This window comes from Sorex fumeus, unplaced genomic scaffold, assembly GCF_029834395.1.
Source record: "Sorex fumeus unplaced genomic scaffold, SorFum_2.1 ptg000098l, whole genome shotgun sequence".
In the NCBI taxonomy this organism is placed as follows: domain Eukaryota; kingdom Metazoa; phylum Chordata; class Mammalia; order Eulipotyphla; family Soricidae; genus Sorex; species Sorex fumeus.
Genome location: NW_026606155.1, coordinates 23,956,028 through 23,979,695, shown reverse-complemented (window position 1 = coordinate 23,979,695; position 23,668 = coordinate 23,956,028). Strand labels below are relative to the sequence as shown.

General features: G+C 38.0%; 1 protein-coding gene across 9 annotated transcripts in view; it reads left to right on the top strand.

Moving 5' to 3' along the window:
- The window catches only part of RGS6 (regulator of G protein signaling 6), a 570,853-nt gene that overhangs the window by 29,889 nt on the left and 517,296 nt on the right, over window positions 1-23,668 (top strand). For all 9 annotated transcript variants that reach the window (XR_008795065.1, XM_056133560.1, XM_056133562.1 and 6 more), the window contains exon 2: window positions 1,198-1,300. Coding sequence is in view for 8 of the 9 variants with exons in the window: in XM_056133559.1 (XP_055989534.1) it covers window positions 1,198-1,300 (103 nt within the window). In the remaining variant the exon portion in view is untranslated. The remainder of the gene's footprint in view (window positions 1-1,197; window positions 1,301-23,668) is intronic.

Here is a 23,668-nt window from a genome sequence, read left to right as displayed (position 1 = left end):
CTGTCAAGATGAGGCATCCATGGAGTCATAGTAAATGCAGAAAACAGACATATTAGTTGTCTGTATGGGGCTTCTGAACCAGTCTTGTGATGGAGAAGATACTAGAAGCTCTATAAGGCGAAGTAGACAGCAACAACCAGAAGAGTGTCAAGGGGTGTGATGTTTTGAGAGACTAAACTGCTTCCTGACAATGGCACCCGCACACTTCTCTGTGATTTCTGCTGTGGTGGAATTATTGTGGTCATTTTAGACATTGTATTTCTCTCAGAATGGATCCAATGGGTGGGTATTGTGCTATCAGTTCTATGAAGAAATACATTTGATGGAGGAGACCAATGAGCACATTTAAAAAATATTGCCCTGGAACCCATAATTTTACCTTTGACTCTTAGATGCATTTTATGTAAGTGATTTTAAAGGTCTGGGAGGGTCAGTGGCTAAAAAATCCTGCCTTGAAAGTCTGAAATCATGAGTTTGATCCTTGAGCCATCTCCAGGCGATGAATGCAGTCCCTGTGACTGGCTACTCTTCACATTCCTACCAGTAATGGATCAGAGATTTGATTTCTATATACTTTTGGCCAATGATTGTTATTTTATTTTATGAAAATTACTGTTTCTAGTAGGTATGGAGTGGTATCTCCTTATGTTTTTAATTTATACATTACTGATAAATTTTATGTTTTAATGCTTAGGATTAATCAGAAAGGAGTTTTGCTTAAGTCAAAATCAACATGTGAATGATTGGCTTTGTCTTTGATTATTTTGCTTTTTGGGTCACACCAAGCGATGCTCAGGGGTTACTCCTGGCTCTGCACTCAGGAATTACTCCTGGCGGTGCTTGAGGGACCATATGGGATGCTGGGGGTTGCATCTGGGTCAACTGCATGCAAGGAAAACATCCTCCCCACTGTACTATTGCTCCAGCCCCTGGAGATTATTTTAGGTTGACTTGTGATCACCCCTAGGGTGCATACTTTAGGATTAGAAGCACTTTGGTGGGTTAACACTACAGCCATTTCCTAATTCCCTACATGTTTTTTTTTGTAATGCTGCTTAAATTAATAAGGAGAAATAAGAAATTGCATCGTATTTGGTTTCCAGGCACCTGTCAAAAGATAACTTGGTTTTTTGCATTTCAAAGCTTTCTTTATATAGTTCTTTCCTCTCCTAATGGTCTGTTCACTTATTCTTGCAGTTTGAACGAAGACGCCAGGATGGCTCAGGGTTTCGGGGATCAGAAAGCAGTGGGGATTGCGGACCCAGAGGACAGTTCTCCAAATATGATTGTCTACCGCAAAGTAAGGTGTTTGGTTCCATGCTTGGGGTGCTACAGTTGCGTGTATTTGCGAGCTGTGTTGGATTGGTTCAACAAATATCTTCTTCCTAAACTGCCTTGTCTAGTAAATGAATAGAATTTTCCTCTTGTATCATTCTATTCAATTCTGAAATTCAAGCAAGTCAGTTTTGCCATGTTTGGTATGGAATACTTAAAAGGTAGGGTGCAGTTTAAGTTTTCTTAACAACTAACAACTGTCTAAGCAATGCAGATGGAGAAGTATTCTCTTTTGGTTCGTCTGAGTAAAGGCCTTAGTGTAACATTTATTAATGACATGTTTTTCAAACCTGTAGTATATGCAGGGTCTGGTTTAGATCTTGTGGGAGAGTAGGATGTATGTACAGTGATAGAAAATGTACATAAGTTACTGTAATGAAATCCAAGTCTTAATTTCTGAATGGCAAGTGCAAGCAGATTATTGACTGGTATCTCAGAGGAGAGAGTGTTCACTTCAGATGTCAGAGGTCAGGAATGGGCCTGAGGGGGAGGGTTCTCTGAACTGAGTTTTCAGGAATTGGTAGAATTGCTTTCTGTAGAAAACTGAAAGGAAGGAAAAAAAAACAATATTCTAAGGATAAGCTGCATTGGGTAGAGAGAAGTGCTGGAAAATGCAAAGGAACACCAGAGCAGACAAGCTTTGGGAATAGGATGAATTAGTAGGAGTAGGTGGAGGTGAGATTTGGAGCGAGAGGTTAAGATGGTGTCAGATTCTAAAATGTTGAATTATAGGTAATTTAATCATGAAACAGTTATGCCAGGAATTGTAGAATCAGTTTCTCATTGGGATTATGAACCTTGCCCTCACGTGCCAAATGTGTGGTTGTCATAATAGGTCAAAGACTCGGGTTTGGGGAGCAGTGCAAACTTTTGTGTTGGTGAGAAAACTGGGAGGTTACTAATCTCGAAGGGGAAAAATTGAATGCAAACTGGCGCACATATGCTGCCCGAGACCATGTGCTGCTTGCGCCCACGTGGCAGAGCACATGTGACAGCTGAGCACATGTGTCGCCCGCATCTCCCCTCTTGAAATGTGTACTTTCATGCTTTCGTGTCTAATGCTGGCATGTGTGTAGAGACTCTCTCTCCGCCCTTGGAGAAGCCCATGTTCCCTCTTGAGTACGTTACTCTCTCTCTCACTCTCTCCCCTTCCACACCTTAAAAATTCTCCAAATAAAATCTGTTTATTTAAAAAAAATTGCGTGCAACTGTGCCGAGGAACTAAAGATTCCAAATTAAAAATGATTTGAAAGCTGAATGACTGAGATCAGGAGGTAAAGAGAGAATCAAAGATGACCATATTTATTACCTTAGGTGATAAAAAGAACATTGACACTCTTCATTCTAATTGGAGCATTTGAGAGAGTATGTTTTAAAGGAAGAAAATTTGACACATAATTCTTATTATGTGTTGAATTTGAGGAAGTATCTGGCTCTTAATATGCCTTTTGTTTAGTGTTTGTATGTTTGTGAAATTTAACCTAAATATATTACATCCTAATAAGGGGTATGAGTTAATGTCTATTTATTCTGCTAACTCTGGGTAGTTGACTGCTGAGTTCTATGGATTCTGCCAGACTCCTTGTTTAGTCTATGTTCATCATATGTGCAGTGCTGAACGAGGTATTCTTGCACCATCAATATGGTAATTTTCCTTTTTTAGTCTTTGTAAAAATAAAATCTTAAAATTATTCTTATTTTGGGTGTCAACTTTCTTAGTCCCTTGCTTCCAAGACAATGGTTAGATAGGCCATCTCTAAGGGAGATACTTATTGAGTTGTAGCAAAGAAAAAGTAGATAAATGGAGCTAGTAGTGAAGCTTACAAATGATAGAACAAAGCTTAGACACAATTTCCTTTTTCAGCCACCCCAAACTGAGAAACCCTGTGACACACTTGTAGGAACTTGGACATTGAAGTTACCTTGGGCTTCTTAAGACTTTGATTGAAATAAAATTTCCACCACTTCCTAGTGGTGTGACCTATGGGCAACTAATTCACATCTGTGAGTCTTTATCTCTAACAACTGCCTCCAGGAGAAGCGAGAAGAAAATAGGTGCCAACTCATGGAGTTCTTGTGAAGACATGTTTAGATAAAGTCAATAAGCCATTGTAGATCCCTTTTGACTTGGAAGTTGTCTATCAGGAATGTTTCTGATTCTTTTGTATCTGTAGATCTTTGAAACAGTGGCTTGTGGAGAGGAAACAGTGATAAAACGTATCAATGTTGGTGCTGTTTGTAACTTGAGTAAGGCACACTTATACAGCAAATTACTTTTTTAAGACAGGAGAATGCAAATATTTATATATTATTCATGATATTGCAAATCCATGGATTATTATAGGTTAAAAAGAAAGATAAAGGTTAGGCAATGCAAACAACACCTTTCCATTAGAATGCTTGGCATTATGTTGAAAGGAAAAACTTCCTACAGGTTTTGGGGAACTTAATATTTACTTTTTAGTCAGTGGGAGGGGAACATTTTTCAAAATTAAATTTAGAAGCCATGTTATCTGTTGTTATTTAAAGAAATGAGCACTAATAATTTGGTTTCTTGCTTGAAAATATGCCTTGCTTTCCTCATGACAATTTTTTTTTGTGGAGACTATATGATTGCATGATATTTTCAGTATGAATACTGAAATGTTTCAAAAGGGACACTGGGTCTCTTCAATAAGTTTATTAGAATGTAGTTATACTTACTGCAATTAGACTTGGGACCTAGAATCATTTGTACCTAGTTAATTTGACTAAATAAAGCCTTCTTGTGTTTGAACCACTGGGTCTTTATCTATGTACCCACTCCCAATGCTTTCAACTTATCTGGGCTATGACCAAGTTGAACTTACTGGAGGATGATCTTCAGGGTGTCAGAAAAGACAGTATCTCAGGGCCAGGGGCAATAACAAACATTTACTCTGGACATCCTCTTGAACGTGATTTGTTCAAGATTATAGCTACAAAATAATCAAATAAATTTTAGATGCCTTCAATTAAAATTTACATTACGATGATACAGATGACACAAATAGTTATTTTATTTTTGTTTTCTTTCTCTCTTGTTTGTTGTTTCTTTTTCTCACTGGCAGACATTTTCAGTGTGAAATTTTGGCGTGGATTGTGTTGTGTTGGTTCAGATGTTGACATTTAAAAAGCCAAATCTAGAGAAATGGAGTTTTTGGATAGACTTCTGAGTACTAAATAGGATGATTATGTCCATAATTTTGTTGTGACTTTTAAATGCCATTCAGGATGGTAACCTTCTGACATATGAGTAACGATGGGTGGGTTTTACAAGCCCATACTTTTTTAGAATGCTTTTCATTTCCTTCCCATATTTTCTCTATCATTAAGCGTGAGAAGTTGTACTTTCCAAAGACATGATTTATTTATCGACTTGAACTTTCTAATTTAGTTTTTCATCCTTCATATTCACATTTGGGATTGGAGGTGTGTATGAAAAATGTATTCATCACATTAAAAATCTATTTAAAAGAAAACCTTAATTATTCATCAAGCTGCCCAGATCTATTAACCATTTTTATATTCCTGGAGCCAGAAGATCCTGGGTCATTGAGTTACCCAATATAGTAATGGTATGTGAACCTGATCATTTGGGGGTACTTTATAAAAATTCTGATCATTGAAGGAGTTCCTTACCCCAAGATACTTTCACTGAATGGATTTGAACTGGGTCCTAGAAATTTGATTTTTATCATGTTTTTAGGGGAATCTGATACTTGCCTAATTGGAAGTGCACTTAGCATCTTGTCCAATATCTGTGTAGGGTACATATGGCAAAGTCATGTGGAAGTGGTGTTGCAAAGTGGGTTTTATATTTCACAACTGCTTGCAGTCTCTTAAGATGTGGAACAGGTTCTTGTCATAGAGTTAGAATTAAAGGAATTTTGTGATTTCATTTTAAAGATTTTTTTCAACTGACATCCTCATATTGCAGAAGAGAAAACTGAAGTATGAAGAAGATATTTTGTTTACATTGCTTTACAGTTACTCAGCAGTTTCCAGTGACATCACAGTTCTGTCCAGCTAACCTGATCATGCGCACTGGCATTGTTTCCACTATTATGTTATTAGTCAAGAACTCTCATTGCCACATGGCTGGGACTCAGCAGCCACTGGTTAAATTAAATAAATTAAAAATATTATATGGAAACTTTTTGTTTATTATATATATACATTTTTATTTCCCCTTGGAGATTTGACTTGTGTTAACTTAGAGCATTTGTAACGTTCCATCTTCCTTCTATTTGCCAGTACTTGAATAAAATTTTTCTGAAATGCTCACTTTCTTATATAACTAGAATATATTTTGAGAAGAGTAGGATGCTTTCTTTAGTTCTCCAAATGGTGTTAATAATGTCTCCTGACAAATTTCCAACTGGACTAGTAATTTTATTTGGTACAATTGTGGGCAATTGAATGGTAGGTTTAGAAACTGTAGCTAAACTCGGGTCAGGAGGCAGTACAGTGTGATTAAGGATGACAAAACAGGAAGCTAAACACTCAGGATATCTCACACATGCCACTTTATTACCCTGGGTGAGGTTTGTCATCTTCCAGGTTCTCTTTCTTATTTTGTCTTTCTCCTTTCCTCTTTTCTTCTTCTCTTCCCAGTTATGAACTTTTTTCCATCAAGAAAATTTTATTCAGCATTTATGTAAGATAGAAGCATAAAATGAATTCTGTACAGCCACCAAAAACCCAATAAATAAAATATTACTTTGGCTTGATTTTTTCTTCTATACAGTGAAGTGATTATGTTAGATAATGTGCACAAATTTCTGTGTAATGATTTCAAAGTTTCATCCTGCAACTTCTGGTCTTCTAGATGTTAATACACCTAACTAAGATCAAAACACCATTGTGAGTTTCTAGGTATATCTGACTTTTGAACTTTTATGGAAATATTTTAGTCAGTTGTAAGCAAACTCAACTGAATTTAAATAAAACCCTACGGAATCAGGAATCAGAAGGAAAGGATTAGTTGTGATGATTCAACAATTAAAGTATCTCCTTTACCTGTGTTTCTTGCTGGTACAGTTACCATGTTGCAGGACTGTATGTTGTATAGGTTCTGGGAATAGTGTTAAACAGCAGCACAGCCCATTGCCAGCAGTAAACAGTATTATGGAAAAATTAGGGGTTTCAGAGGAAGAAGAAGAAACCAATGTGCTTATATATTAATGTTCTTGTGTTTTCACTGCCTTGAGAGGGTTCTAGTGATTGTCTCCATTTCTGCTGGGATTTGGGTCTAGCCTTTGTGTTGTTGTGTGATTCTCCATGCATCACTACCCCTAATAATCTAAGACCCTTGAATTCCTGGGCAGAAATTGGTTCCGGAATATTTTCAGAAAATAAATACAGTTTTCGTCCCATAGGCAGCAGTATGCAATGAAAAGGGAAAAACGTGGTCTGGAAGAATGCTAGGGAGAAAGCTGGGAAGAGCATGTTGTTTTGGAATTCATAGAAAGCATTCGTAGAGGCTGGCATGGCTGAGAATCAGGGAACCCACAGATCCTGGTGACCAAAACATGAGAAGAATTAGAAACTGCATTTGTATTCCAGACACTATTATTAGCTGCCTAGGAAGGCAAGATGAGTGCTGGTCCCTGGATAAATCCACAGGGCAGAGGGGCAGAGATGTACTGAATGATGCAGTACTGGTAGACAAATGAAGGGGTCATGTGGTCTATATCTGAGAATGAATCAGAGTGACAATGATATTGTTATATCTTAAGCTTTTGAAAGATGAATAGAAATTAATTAGTAGAGTGGGGAAGGGAAAAGTGTATAAGGCAGAATAACATGCCAAGGGATGAAGTTGTAATGTTTACTACATTCTGGAAAACAAGGGGCCATTTATTTGGAGCCAGGTTTCTGAGATGCAGGCTTGAGAAATAAAGCAGGATGGAAAGATTAGTAACAGATTGTAAAAGAGTTTTCACATCAAGCGGAGTTTGGGCTCTGAGTGGGCAACTTCCCCTTCATCCTCCATCCTTGGGCACAATACCCTCCATCCTCGGGCACCATCCTCTCAGTCCCAGAAGACTGCCCTGTACAAGCTTCATCTCCTTAGCTTCCTGGACCTCTGGCTTTGGGTTCCCAAACTTGGCCAAGGGAAGCCTGGAAAGGTGGGAGGGAGAACAAGTGGAAACTCAGAGCAATTCTTTATTTTTAAAAATCCATGTTTCATTGTCATTTTTGAAGACTGCTTTTAGTTTTTAAGGTAAAGACTTGTAGATTGTTAGGCGTTTTATTCCTACATCTTGATAATAACTTTTCTTGTCTTTTGACTTTCATTATTTCTGTTGGGAAGTTAGTTGTCAGTTTTAACTCTTTGAATATAATCTTTCTCTCTGTCTGTCTCTCTCTTTCTCTCTTTTTGTTTTTGACTGCTTTTACAGTTTCTCTCACCTGGACTTTGGAAGTTTAAATTCAAAATATCTTCTTTTAGGTTTAGTCTCAATAATACAAATAACATCCCCCCTTATTGAAGAAACATTGCCTAATGATATTACTTAAATTTCAAGTGATTAGCATTTCTTTCTCTTTTGTTTTCCCATTTTTATTGAAGTACCATTATTTCTAATACTTTAAATGATACTTTTATGCATAAATCAATCTAAAATTATTGCTTACTTCCACCAATGTCCCAAGGAAGCATTTCTTTTTAATTTGATACTTAGAAGATTCTCATCCATTAACTCTTCAAAAACTGTTTATGCCCCACTATCTCTTTTTCACTTTCTTGTCATTCTATTTTATAAGTTATGATATCTCCTCTGTGTTTCTTATGTTCCTTTCTCTACTTTTTATTTTTGTGCCTGTCTTTGTGTTTTAATATAGGGCATTTTCTAATAGATTTATCTTCCATTTTACTAGTTTTATCCTAACGTGTGTCTAATATACAGTTAAGTAAATCCCGTTGAATTCATAACTTTATTGTTTTATAAGTTCTAACATTTTTATTGTTTTTCATAGTTTTTATTGTCCTAATTTAAAAATTTTGTCTTTTAATTTCTGACACGTATTAATTAGAGGTATTCTAAATTTATAACAGATACTTCAAGTTATTAAGGATAGGGTATCATTGGATATTATGGACAATGCAATGCCAGATTATTTTCTCTTTTTAAAAATGTCTAGTTCTTTTTAAAGAAAAATGAGTTCTAGGGTCAGAGAGATAGTATACTGGGTAGTGCTTGCATGCAACCAACCTGGTTCAATCCCAGTACCACGGTTGGTCCCTTGAGCCCATGAGGAATGATCGCTAAGCACAGAACCAGGAGTAATCCCTGAGCATAGCTAAGTGTGAACACTAAACAAAAAAATAATTACATTCAAGATTTTACTTATACAGCTAACTTTGGAGGGAGAATTTCTGGCTCTAAGGCAGTGTTCTTCAACTGCCAGTCCACAAGTTTAGAAAGGTTAAAAAAACACTGGTTCACTGCCTTGGTTGTAACTGCTGGTCGGTGGACTGGTCTGCAGGACAGGTGCTGGTATGCTGGTCTGTCTAGAAAAATATCTTATTCCAGAAGGAATTGTTTTTTGTTTGTTTGGTTTTTCCTTTTCTAGGCCAGGGACAGATTACCTTTGTGTAATTAGATACAGAGAAAACTACAGCAGATACTTGCCTTACACATGGCCAACCTAGGTTCCATCCCTGGCATCCCATATGATGCCTTGAGACCCCCAGTAGTAATCCCTGAGCACAGAGCCAGGAGTAAGCCTTGAGCACTCTCGGGTGTGTTCCCAAAACAAAAACAAAACGAACAAAAATAGAAAACCCTGAATATTCACTTGGTGTTCTCCACTTTGATGGACTCTGACTTTCAGTTTTTGTTTGTTAAACTCCATGAGCCACCAGTGTGTAGAGTGGGCTGGAGTGATAGTATAGCAGGCAGGATACTTACCCTGCATGCAACTAATCTGGGTTCAATCCCTAGCAACTCATATGGTTCCCGGAGCCCACCAGAAGCGACTCCTAAGCATAGAAGCAGAAGTAAGCCCTGAGCACCAGAGTATGGCCCCAACCAATGAATAAATAAATAAGCAAAATAAAGTATTGCAAAGCTTCAATTATACCTTTAATTTAAGCAGTTGACAATACCCTCCAGAGGTAAAAAAAAGCATCTGTGAGGTTTACCTTTGGGCTCTTCTCATTTGGATTGGAGCCTCACAAGTTCCTATTTGTGAGGAACTTGTTTCAATGGTTTCACTGGTAGGTAGGACTACCCTTCACTGACCCAAACAATGAACAAAAAACATATTTTCACCCTTTCTATTTGTGCTCACAAAGCAAATGTTTCTGGAAATTTTAGTTAGTCATTGCCCAGAGTAGAAGTTCAGAACACCGTCTTTGAAAGGAGATGAATCCTCACAGGCTCAGATTCCTTTTAGCAAGCCTTAAGAAAAGATACTTCCCAGTTTCCCTCCTTCCAACCCCACACCTCCAGTCTGCCTCTACAAGCAGCTACTTTTCTTCTAGTGAAGGCATGGGTGTTGGAACATTGTATGATGGAAACCTAATCATAAACAACTTTATAGCTGCATATCTCACAGTAATTTAATATAAAAAATTTAAAAATTAAAACAAAAAAATCCAAACCCTCCTCCTCTCCAAACCTAAGAAAGAAAATATACTTCCCCTAGTGGTTTATTTCTCTGAGATGAAGGGTGATAGAGATAAAGGAAGGTGTGAAAGATTCCACCAGTGTATTTAGGAAGCAGCATTAACTTATATAGTAAGAGAAAAATATTTGAGGCTCATGTCCAGGATCTGGGTCTGGGGAATGGGTGGCCCTGTCACTGGGGTTAGCACAAGGAGGGAAACTCTAAAGACTAATGTCACTATTATAATAGAATGACACCTACCTTTCCCAGCCTAGTCCTGCGGAATTTTGGAACGGTAGACAATAAACAGGAAATTTACATGAAATATGCCTGAAAACAAGGTTTATCCGAAGGAAATCTTACTTTTTAAAATTTTGCTGGAAGAAAAGAAGTAACTTCTGTGTGTCAGTCTAGTACATATGAACATCTCCCATAGCCCAGGAGGGTTGGAAGTATGGAATCGCACTTCCCTGGAAGGCTCATGGGGAGAACCCTTGCTACTTCTTCAGTCCTCACAACCATCACTGTTACTTGTTTCTTGGCTTGTGGCTGCATCACTGCAACACCTCTGCCTCTGTCTTCACTTCTGTCAGTGTGTCGACTTCCCAGTTTTCACAGGATCTTTCTGAAAGCACTCAAGCCATGGGATTTAGAGCCCACTCTTAAACAGTCCCATTTAGACGATTTCCTTACTAATTCCATCTGCCATGACTCTGTTCCTGTGTGAGGTCCCATACACACATACCCAGGGTTAGAATTTCAAAATAACTTTGAGGGAGGACACAATACAAGTCACATTAGCTTCTAATTGGTCTCTACCTGAAATGTATGCTTCTGACAAAAAAAAACATTAAAAAATTTAATCAACATCTGCTTCTGCCCAGGTGCAGTACTTTATCCTCCACACACTGTTATGGGCAGAAGGGGTTAAAAAAATCTATCACAACTGATTCCTGTCCTGCAGACTTTACAGCCCATGTAGCCCAAGAGCAGTGTAGAATTACAGAAGATTCCTAGCACTTTTTGATTATCCTCTCAGATACAAGATACTGTGCAGGTGCCATACAGACATCAAATCATTACCAGAATAACTTGTTATGAAGGCTGTTCACCCTCTATTACAGGTAAGGAAACAGGGGCAGACAGAGTCAATAGCTGGCATTGGGACTTGAATCTTGGTTTTCTTTATTCTGATGTCTGCATGATTCTTAAATTGAATTATGTAAACCAAAAGGAAATCTCCAGGTTGTTTGTAATTGATTATAGGAACATTGGTGAGGTTGTGGAGAAGAACAGGAACAAGAAATTTGCAGATGAAAAGGCTTGCATTGCATCTTTAAGGAAGGGTAGGATTTGGTTTGGTAGAAAAGAGCCAAGAAAAGATTCTAGATGGTGGAGTGGTGTGTGCAAATTTGTGTGGATAAGAAAACATCAGATATATTTAAGAGGCAGTGTGTTTTATAATACTAAATCTTGGAGTTGTATCCAGTATATCCATTCTTCATATAGACATCTTGAAATAAGGAAACACACCATTTTTAGTTCTGAAATTCACAGCATGGGGTATTGGTAAAGCTGAGCTTTCTTGACAACTGCTGTTTTCTCTCCTTTTCTTTAGAAAAATAACTGTTTTTCATTTTATAAGTAGTAATTCAACTTAGAAAGAATCAAAGCACAGAATTTTAAAGAATTCACATGTTTTGACTTTGCAAACATGATTATAGTTTATATTTGGATCTGTGGTATATTTTCTTGTATCAGTTTGTATCTGATATGAGTTACTCACTTAATGGATAATCATAGTGGAAGCACTATTTTGTGTTTTGCTGCTATGTGTCATCATAATCATAGTTTTAAAAGCTGTATAATCCAGTGTATAATGTGTAATATTTTACATTTTCATTCACTTATTTATTGTTACTAACATTTAGACATCTTAGGTCAAAAGGCATAATTGATATCTCAACTGCATTGGTTCTGTATTAGTTTCTGGATATAGAAATTGGGCTTCTCCTCGCTGTGAAAATTCTGTGTCACTAAACTATGGAGATGAAAGAGCTTTCTAATCAGGGCCAGGTAGTCCTTTCCTCTCTCCTCTCAATACCACTTCTCCATCTGTGTGACAAGCTTTGCAATCGCATCATTATCTTGAGTTCCTCAATGCTGGGATATTTGGAATTTATTCTCGATTTGTTTTTCTTAAGAAACTAAATAAGAATCACATTTCAACCTCTTTCCACTCCCCACAGCATTTTCCTGCCTGCACCACGTCTGCCTACAGTTTAACCATGGGGTTGCTTCTTATAGTCTTAAGCTAAATACAAAAGCACAGTTCTGAGATGCAGCCAAGTTCTGCAGCCAAGTTTGAAGAAGAAAACTTTAAAACAGCTCTTCTGTCACACACTTGCGAGGGGAGGCAGCATGGCTATAAATAAGTCACATTCCATTTCTATCTCATCCTCTGCCATCCCTGTGGATGTTAGTTTCTAAGCGGATGGCCTCTCTGCTGCCCACTTGCTCCTGTTGAACTTCCATTTCTAGAGACCACTGGGAATGAAGAAGGGCAGAACTCTCCTTTCATCTTTTGGGGTGAGGTGTAATGAGATAAAGTGCCAATTTACGAGTAATTATATTTTACTGCTGACATTTCTGTTTGTCTTTTGGGGTTATACCTGGTGGTGCTCAGGAGTTGCTCCTGGCTCTGCACTCAGGAATCACTCCTTGTGGGCTTGGGGAGCCATATGGGATTCTGGGAATTGAACCCAGATTGGCTGCACTATCACTCCAGCCCAACTCTTGACATTTTTAAATAGCAGCCCCTATTAGTTCCCTGTGGCTACTCTAATAAAGTATCACAAATTTATTAGCTAAAACCAAAACAGAAATATATATTTATAGCTTGGAGTTCAGAGGTCTAAAATGATCTGGCAGGACTATCTTCCTGCTGGAGACTCTGGGGGAGAACATATTTCTTCCTTCTCTCTCCTCTTCTCCCCAAGCATCTAGAAGTTGCCCATATTCCTCAACTCATTATTCAGCAAACCTTTGACCTGAGCTTGGGGCATCTCCATCTCATCACCTCTAACTCTGACACTCCTTCCTCCCTTTAGCAGAAACTTTTAGTCCCATGGACCCCACTAAGATACTCCAAGATAACTTTCCCATCTTAAAACCCTTAATGGATATATATTTGCAAAATCCCTTTTGTTGCCTTAAGGCCCCACAGTCATGGTTTGCAAGTATTCAGCTAGAAACATCTTTGGAGAGAGTCATTATTCTAGTTCTCATAGAAAAGGGAAGGGAAATGAATTTTTGAATCCAATTTTTCTTTTTCATAGCTAGAGAGGGGATATGCTGAAGGGTTGTCCTTCAAGAGTTTAGGGTGGTAGTTGTGTGGCAACCTAAATTGAGCCTGGATTAAGAGATCCTTTTGCATTGACTCAAGTGCATTTAAGAGCTGAATAAGGGTGTCCTTCTCCTCCTGGCAGTGGGGATGGGCAGGCACCTTAAAGTTAAAGACCCTATTTCTTTCTGTGTTCTCAGACTAAACCCAGTTTGAGGTCTAGACATGTCCTTGCCCATGTGGGAGCATGAGCAAAAGGTTATTTAAAAGAAATGCAGGAAAGTTTTTGCTGGCATCCCCTGTAGAGTGATATTCCTGTAGATCTTGTCACTTTATTTATTTATTTCTTGTTTTAATCGAATCGTTGCGAGACACACAAAGTTGTTCATGATTGGGTTTTAGTCATAGAATGTCCCAATAGCCATCCCTTCACCTGTGTATCCTTCTATCAACAATGTCCCTAGTTTCCCTTCCTCCACCACCCCCATCTCCCACCACCACGCTAGCCTGCCTCAATGGCGAGCACTTTTCTTCTTTCTCTCTTCCTCTCTCTTATTCTCTCTCTCTCTCTCCCTCTCTCTCATTCTTTTTCTCTTTCGGGGCATTATGGTTTGCAGTACAGGTACTGACAGGTTATCATGTATATCCTTTTACCTACTTTTAGCACTCAGCTTTTGTCCAGAGTGATCATTTACAACTATTATTGTCATAGTCATCCTTTCCCTATCCTAACTGCCCTTTATCTCCCCTCCACGGATAGTAGAAACAAGGACCAGGAGGACTGGTCACCTGTCAGTTTACATTTTAGATAATATTAAAATTTTGGTACTGAGCAATATATTTAATATGCACATTCTTCATAGCAGCCTGAGTAGTGAAGTAGAAGAACTTGTCCTTCCACTTGATGCCATTCCAAAGAGCCCGGCACATTCCACTTTCCTCCCTGAGTACATGTGCCCCTCTGTTTGCAGTCTCTGCTGACACCCTGTTTTCACCCATGGAGCAGTTACAAGGCTGACCAAAGGTGCCCATGTATAGTGTTTGCAGTCACTCTGCCCAGGACATGCATGGCACTGGTTGCTAAGATGATTCAAGATTGGGGCCCCTCTAAGGAATTAGTCCAGGAAATTGATGCTAAAGCCTGTTGCCAATAGGAGACTTCAGTGAGCATTTCCTTTGAAGAAAGGATCTGTTAATATCACCAATTTCACAACCTTCCTGAGAGGAGAGGCCAGTAGTTGAAAACAAAAATCTTCTGTGACTGATAGCATGATACGACTTTGGGAGAGTGGTTGACCAGCCAACAACCTCCCCACAGAGCCAGTCCAGAGGTTTTCAACCTTTATACTGTTGCCGACAGATGCTGGTTCGAGCCTGGCTATGAGGTACAGTCATTGAAAGCCCTGGGTAAAAATCTATCTGGCTGCTTGCTCTTGCACAGAACTTTAACTGAAGATGAATTTTACATTTTGAAAGGGTTGGGAAAAATCGAAAGAGAACTTGTATTCCATGATGTGTGAAAATGCTGTGAAATTCAAGTTTCAATATTCTTAAGTCAAGTTCTAGGGAAATATAGCACACCATTTATTTACCTATTAGCTAGGGCTTTTATTGGCTCTTATTGTGCTGCTTCAGAGTAGTGGAGTGGTGGGGACAGAGACTGAGCTGCAAAGCCTAAAATAGGTACTAGCTGGCCCCTTTCAGAGCAGCCTCAGTATCATAGGATTAAGAAGAAACGGGCCCTGGTGGAGGGTTTGGTGTTAGATCATTGTATGACTGAAATGTAATCATGAAAGTTTGTAAGTCTGTAACTGTATATCATGGTTATTCAATAAAAAACAAACAAACCGAAGTAGCTTCTGAAAACATCCATCCTAGGACATCATTTCTGTAGGAATCAAGATCCAGTAATGATGCCTAGTGCTGACTCATTCCCCAGAGCTCACAGAGTTAATTCTAACCAGGGACTACATCTACTAGATGACTCAGAAACAAGAACACACTCACATGCTAGACACGGTCCTTAAGTGTGGCTATTCAGTCACTGAATAATACGTTGCCTTATTGATGAATCTTTTATCAACAGATTATTGATGAGATTTAGTTTTCTGTTTGCATTTTAAAAAGGAGCTTGAGTTGAGTTGCTAGAGCTTGAAATATTCTAATAGACTGCTAGTTATGCCACTTTTCAGATACAGTGTCCAAATGATTCTCATATTACTAGATTCTGCTTGTCAGGCAGGCATTGGCCAGGGCCTTGACACAGGATGACTCATGCTGACAGCACTTCTGTGGGAATGGTATGATGCTACCCAGTCTCCTGTGAGGAATAGGTATACGCATACCAGTGTGAAACACTTCCTACAGATCTCTTCTATTTTGCAAGATATAACTGGGTTTGGCCAGCCACCTAGAGACTAGGTGAATTCTGGTAAATTCTCTTGGAGAGCAGGACTATCACAACCTTGTAAAAAAACCAGTCTGATCACTGAATTGGAGTATTTAATCATCATTTTTATGGCTCTTTATTAAGATCGTTTCCATATCTTTTCTACTGTAAATAACATTACAAAGAATATGGAACTATAGAATCACTTAGAGAAAATTATTTTGTTTCATATATATTGAGAAAGTTATTTTTTCATATGTATGAAACTATGTATTTTGAGAAAATTATTGTTTCGTATATATAAACAAAATCATTTTCTCAAAATTTGTACATAAATGCACGCATATAATTTATATATATATATACATACACACCCACAAACACACATACCTTGAAGTGAGATCAATGGCATAGCTATCCTGTGTAAATTATTTGAGGAATCTTTAAACTATATTCCACAAGACCTGCTCTCATTCACACTCCTACCAACAGAGCACAAGGCTTCCCTTTCTTCATGTCCTTGACAGCATTTGTTATTTCTGTTCTTTTTAGTAATAGTCATCTTAATAGATATGAAGTCATATCTTTTTTGTAGTTTTGATTTGCATGCACATTAACTAAACTAAGTATCCAAGGATGAAGAAAGAAAGTGGGGGCCATATTCACAATGGAATATTATTCAGTCACAAAAAGGAAAGAAATCCTGCCATTTACAACAACATGAGTGAAAACTGGGTGCGTCTGCACTGCACTGTAGCACTGTCCTCCCGTTGTTCATTGATTTGCTCGAGTGGGCCCAGTAATGTCTCCATTCTGAGACTTGTTACTTTGTTTGGCATATCGAATACGTCATGGGGAGCTTGCCAGGCTTTGCCGTGTGGGCAAGATACTCTCGGTAGCTTGCTGGGCTCTCCAAGAGGGTCTGAGGAATCAAACCCGGCTCGGCCAGGCTGGCTGCATGCAAGGCAAGCGCCCTACCGCTGTACTACCACTCCAGCCTGGGTGCATCATGCTAAGTGAAATAGGTCAGACAGAGAAAGACAAATTTTATATGATCTTACTAATATAAAGAATCTGAAAAACAGACCAACATTGAATTCATAGAACTAAAACAAAGAATAGTGGATGCAAGGGGCTAGGAGTGGGGGGAAATATGTAGATAAGTTGATAAGATGAATCAATTCTGAAGAGTTAATGGAAAATGTAATTATTACCAATACTATATTTTATATTGAGATTGGCCAAGATAGCAAATCTTAAGCATTCTTACCACACACAGTACATATTGCTACAGATGTGTTAATAAGCATTATTGTATCAAATATTTCACAATGTGCGAATATATCATCCCTTAGTTTACTTTTTTGTCCACACTGGAGAGATAGCTCAAGGGACTGAACACATGCTTTGTGCCAGGGGCCTGGGTTCAATTTCCAGCACTGCACAGTCCCCTAAACACCACCAGAAGTGGACCACAAGCAGAGCCATGTACTGCTAGGTGTGGCCCTCCTAGTAAAATGATGGATTTCTACAAACTGCTGGGACTTTCTAGCCCGAAATATATTTTTTATTTGTAAATTGTACCTCAGAATATCTGATAAATATTGACTTGCACTTTTTATGTTTTTTCCCAAACACTTCATATGTTTTATATATTGTGTTATATAATGCTTAAAAATACTGTGTGCTCTATGTCATATACAGTTTTGCTCTGTAAATAAGGAATATGAGAGGTGGAGAGACATGTCTAGGGTTAACTCGCATTAAATGACAGAGCTAGACTTGCTGACTTTAGTTCTGGCATCCTAGATCCAACTCCTCATGGCTTCTCTCTGAGGCAGTATCAAGGCCTTTTGTCCCAGAGGCACATCATTCAGAGCCATCTAGCGAGGACTACGCTCCCGTTGACACAGTGGGTCTCTATGTTCATTTTGATGGGAGCTCCTAATTGACTTCCAAGACCAGTTTCACATTCTAGATGGGTTGGGATACAGCTTTCACATTGTGATTCTTTTGAGTAGTAAGGTACCATGGGATCCCTTTCCCTTCCTCATCACTGCATCTGTTGCTTGCATTTCAGCCCAAACAAAACAAAACTAAAAATGGATTTCCATTCCTGTTCCCCTTACCACATGACTCCAAACAAAGAAGACTGTAATAATACGAAATATGTTCTGCTCAGAGAAAAAGCTGAGAAATTGTAGAGAAATGCATCTTCAAAAGTTGAGAAATTGTAGAGAAATGCATCTTCAAAGGAGAAAAGAGCTCTTTAGGACATGGGAAGATATCATTAATCAGAACAGCTGCGTACAACTGCACGCGTTATTAAAATATTTTGTTACATTGCACACGTTATTAACCATTCAACCAAAATTATTAAACATTCAAGCAAAATCTTAAGATTTTGAGAAGATCATTCTCGAGTGTATTTGACTCACTGTCCTGGTTTTGTTCCATTCTCTGTATATCCCTCTTCAGTCTTCATCTTTGAAATGATTTCCTTGGCCTGACACATGTATCTTTGACTTTGTCTTTTCTGCATGCTGTCTGGAGACAAACCCATTCTTTCTGATTACGAATCACCAAATTGCTATTTCCTTTCCAAATTCTAGACCAAAATTATATCTTCCTATCTACTGCATCCCTTAAAGTAGAAGGTGAGTCCTTTTGCCCTTCGAAAACAGTTCCTCCTCTGGGATTAAGTGGATGGTATAGTTGCATTCACCCAGTTAGCACAGGAGAGAAAACTCCAGCCTCACTCTCCTTGAAAGAATCACCTCTTCCTTTTCTAGGCCATGTAAAGTATGTGTATGTGAATGTGGTTTTGCATACATCTTCCCATGTCTTTGTAAATGCTTGGCACCAAGTTGGCAACAAAGAAATATTTGATGGGCATACCTATTGATTAGACATCACTAAAAACATATCTCAGATAAGATTTGGTGCCTCGTGACTTCTCACACTGGGTACATTGTGTAACTTGATCGTGGGTTTAGAGATGGGTAGTGTCTCTAGATGCTTTGAAAATTGACTTATATTTGGAATTATTAAACTTGGCTGCTCTCCATGTGTAATACTTCTGCCATCACGTCTTTCTTCTTGCTTGCTTGATTCCCTTTTCTCAATCTTTCACATTCATATCTGTGAAAGAATGAGAAGAAATAAAGACCAATATCCAATTCATATTTTTCTCACCAATTAAAAAGTACCTCTATACTTGTTTTATTATTAAAAATGGTACTTGTCTTCTCTCTATGCCACCTTTAAAGAGGAACTTTCCTTCTTCTTCTGTGTCACTATTAAAAGAGCTGTTTTCCTTCATATTCTTCTAGATCTTAGAACAAAACAGTTCACATATGTTGTATAAAAACAGTGATTATAGGTAGACACAAAGAAATAAAATATTTTACTCCCACCCCTTAGAATTACAGCTAATTTTTTCATTTTAAGTTAGGTAAAGGTAAAGGCCCTTCCGTTGTTCATCGATTTGCTCGAGTGGGCTCAGTAAACGTCTCCATTGGAGACTTTGTTGTTACTGTGTCTGGCATATTGAATATGTCACGGGGAGCTTGCCAGGCTCTGCCGTGCGGGCGAGATACTCTCGGTAGCTTGCCGGGCTCTCCAAGAGGGGCGGAGGAATCGAACTCAGGTCGGCCATGTTGGCTGCGTGCAAGGCAAACGCCCTACCGCTGTGCTATCGCTCCACCCATTAATGTTTAAAATAAAATTTTCGTATTTTATTTTTTCTGTGAATACATTTTAACAAAACTGGAGACTTACTGTATATGCTTTTAAGAATTTAATTAAGACTATTTCCCCACGGTAATAGATATATAGAATGTCTATCATGAATGGTAAATTTTTACTGTAAGAAACCAGAAGTAGTATGTGGGGCTTAAATACTGCTGCTTAAACTATTAAGTTTTACTATTGCCATAAAAAAGCAACCATAGGCTATATGTGAATTAATGTTTCAATAAAATTTTATTTTCTAACACAAGTTGTGGGTCAAGTTTGATTCATGGACAGGGCTTCAGTTTGACTATGCTTACACAGCAGTTTTAAATATTTTTATTATTATTATTTTTTTAATGAATCACCGTGAGGTACAGTTACAGACTTAGAAACTTTTGTGCTTACGTTTCAGTCATACAATGATCAAGTACCCATCTCTTGTGAGTTTTAAATATTTTTATCCCTGGAAAATAACACCAGTTGAAATCCACCAAGTCTTATGAATGGTAATCTAAAATATAATTTAAAAATATAAATATTTGGTCTATTGTGCAAAAGTAATTGGGGTGTTTGGGAAACACCCTGGGGAATTCAGGGCCAGTGTTGCAGGCCTAATGGTTTTGTGCTCAGGCTCAGGTGCTTGGAAGCCACACTCAGTGGTGCTCTGGAGTAAAGGATAAAATGTGAAGGATGAAACTAAGGACCTTTGCACATGTCAGGCTCTCCCACTTGAACTATTTCAATAGCTCTAGAGAATATGTTTTTAGTGACTAAACAGTAATCTACTTTATAAATATAAAATGATTTATTGGACCAAGAATAATAATATCTAATAATACTTGATGCTTTATGTTGAATTTGGTACATTGCTGAGTTTGTTGTGTTTACTTTTTTTTTTAACTTTTCCTGTCCCAAACCCTATGAAATAGAAAAGGTAAGATGTAAATCTGCTTTAATTTTAGAGGTCAAGCTTTTAAATACTCATTTTATGTACACTGGTGGTTATTTTCTTTAAGACAAATTCCCAAAATTGAGATAATAAGTACAATTTAAGGTTTTTGATCTGTGCTACCAAGTTGACATGTATGACTAAGTTATATTTTCTGGTTGGAACTTAGCTGTGATCCTAACAACCACACTGATCATGGATATTCTGCTAAAACTCTGTGATAGTAGGTAATAATGAAATTCAAGCCTCAGTTAAAACAATTAAAAATTATAAATGCTGGCAAAATATCTTACATCTCTTCTTAGGTAATTTTTCTTTCATGTTCCTACCCAATTATTCTACAAGAACGTTTTTCTTTTCTATTGATTTGCTGAAGCTTTTCATATGAGAAACTCATTTGAGTTTATATTATATTGTTGTTGAAAATGACTCACTTATTTTAAAGAGCTATTGTCTTTACAGTTGATGAGGTTAAGCAGAAAAGTATTGGTTCAATATAAAAGCACTAGTCATATATCTGGAATTAAGAACAAACAAACAATGAAACTGAAATTAAATGAAAACACTATTAGGAAAGAGTGAGTTATGAGGTTGGCAACTCGTACTTTTAGTTTCCTTCTTTTAATCACTAGGTTTTGTGACATTTAATTGAAATTTCTTCTTAGTTGTTATCATGGCAACACATCTTAGCTGCCATGAATGACACATGCTGGGGCAAAATATTTTTTTTTAGTGAGTGATTTTTAGAGGCAATGCATTACCCAATATAAATTAATGACTAGTAAGCCTAAATAATAATAACAACCTATAGTAATAATGTCACTGTCACTGTCACTGTCCTCCCATTGTTCATCGATTTTGCTCGAGCGGGCACCAGTAACATCTCACAACAAATTGTGAGACTTGTTGTTACTGTTTTTGGCATATAAAATACATCACGGGGAACTTGCCAGGCTTTGCCGAGGGAATGAGATACTCTTAGTAGCTTTCCAGGCTCTCCAAAGGGGCGGAGGAATCGAACCCAGATTGGCCATGTGCAAGGCAAATGCCCTACCCGCTGTGCTCTCACTCCAGCTCATAGTAATAATGATAATAAAAATTTAAATTGATAGTTACTCTCTGCTGATCACTTAGCATGTTCTATACACAGTGTTTTCCACTGTTTTGTTTCATATTTGCTGTACTCCTAGGTCTTATGAATGGTAAGTAGCAGGGCTTACCTTTAACCCTAATGCTCTACTTTCTGAGTTCTGCAGGTTTATTACATATTCATATGACACTGTGTTATATGTTGTCTGCAGTAGTATCAGCATGCTTGACGAATACCATGATTGTTAAAGTTGGAGTGAGAACTACTAGACTAAGACAACACTTGTTCAATGTTGGGTACATACATAGTTAGAATTTTATCCTCTTGATAAGTTGATTCCTGTATTATTGTATAAAGACCTTTTTTGTGTCTTATATTGTTCCTGACCTAAATTCTATCTGATATAAGTGAAGTTATTACTGCTCTCTTTTTGATTTCCAATTGCGTGATCTTTTCTGATCCTTTCCTTTTTAGCACAAGTATACCCTTAAACATGAAGTGGTGGTCTTGTTCGATTATTTTTTAAAAATAAAATGTATATTTATGGGCTGGAGTGATAGCACAGCGGTAGGGCGTTTGCCTTGCACGCAGCCAAATGGCCGACCCGAGTTCGATTCCTCCGCCCCTCTTGGAGAGCCCAGCAAGCTACCGAGAGTATCTCGTCCACATGGCAGAGCCTGGCAAGCTCCCCGTGACGTATTCGATATGCCAAACACGGTAACAACAAAGTCTCCAATGGAGACGTTACTGGGCCCGCTCGAGCAAATTGATGATCAACGGGAGGGCCTTTACCTTTTACCTTTTATTAAGACACCATGATTTATAAAGTTCTTTATAATTGAATTAATGCATACTCTCTTCCTCAACCAGTTCCACCACCAGTGTCAAATCCCCTCTGCTGATGTCCCCAGATTCCTTTCCATCCCACCTGCCCCCTTGACAGGCACACTTTTGTTTTCTTTTTTGGCTTTGGGGCCATACCTGGCAGTGTTCAGGTCATACCCCAGATTCTTCACTCAAGGGTCACTTCAAGGAGTGCTGGAAATTGAACCCGGGTCGGCTGCATGAAAGACAAAGAGCCCTACCTGCTGTACTATTACTCTGGCCCTGACAAGCACATTTTCAGTTTGGGTGTTGTGATTTGTATCTCCTGCTTTCAGTCTTATAGACTCTGTGTTTGGTTATATATAGCTATCTAAGTTTAGCTATATATACTTACATATATATCTACTATATATTCACGATATAAAAAAGTAGATGGATATGAAATAGATGAGAAATTATGGAAGGCTGGGGTCAAGGCTGGTTACATAGGTGGTGTAGAGGAGTGACTAGCTATAGTAAATTATATAATTTACTGTAAATATATATTTATGCTTATGATAAAATTTATGTTTACTATATATGTAACTCTGTATAGGTTTAAGTATATAGATATAGGGTATATCTATAGATATACTGAAAACTCATGTATAAGAAACATAAAAGATCTTTATACAGTAGTAAAGGGTTCAACTCATCTCATCAAGAGAATACAATTATAACTATATATGCACCCAGAATTTATATATGTCTGTATATGTATATATTTGCTATAGCTGTCCACTCCTTTATGCAACCCATGCAACTGAGGCTCTTGACTCTACCCTCTATAACTTTCCATCTACTGCTTCTTGCTGCCTCCATTGATTTCTTAAAAATTTCATTCACTTTCTTTCTCTATTGATGGGAGAAAATCCAGTTATATTTGAGATAATTATTTGTAGGTTAATACTTACATTGCTATCTTGTCAATTGTCATATAGTTCTTTGGTGGTCCCTTTCTTCCTCTCTTGCCATCTTTCTTGTGATAAAATGGTTTTCTGTAGTATATATTTTGATTTGATTTTGTATATTTTTTACTTTGATTTTGTATATTTGCATAATTTTTTTCTTCAAGGTTACCATCAGACTTATATAAAATATAATTATAACAGTCTATATTTATATTTAGATGCAGAATCTGCTGCCCCCGCGCCAGGCTGTCTTCACTGGGGCCCTTTTGAGGGAGATGGGTTGAGTCTCCCTCCCCGCCCCAAGCAGAACCCTGACAGCTCCCCCACCCCCTGCATGACAGAGCCTGGCAAGCTCCCCGTGGTGTATTTGATATACCAAAAACAGTTACAATAACGGGCCTCATTCTCCTGACCA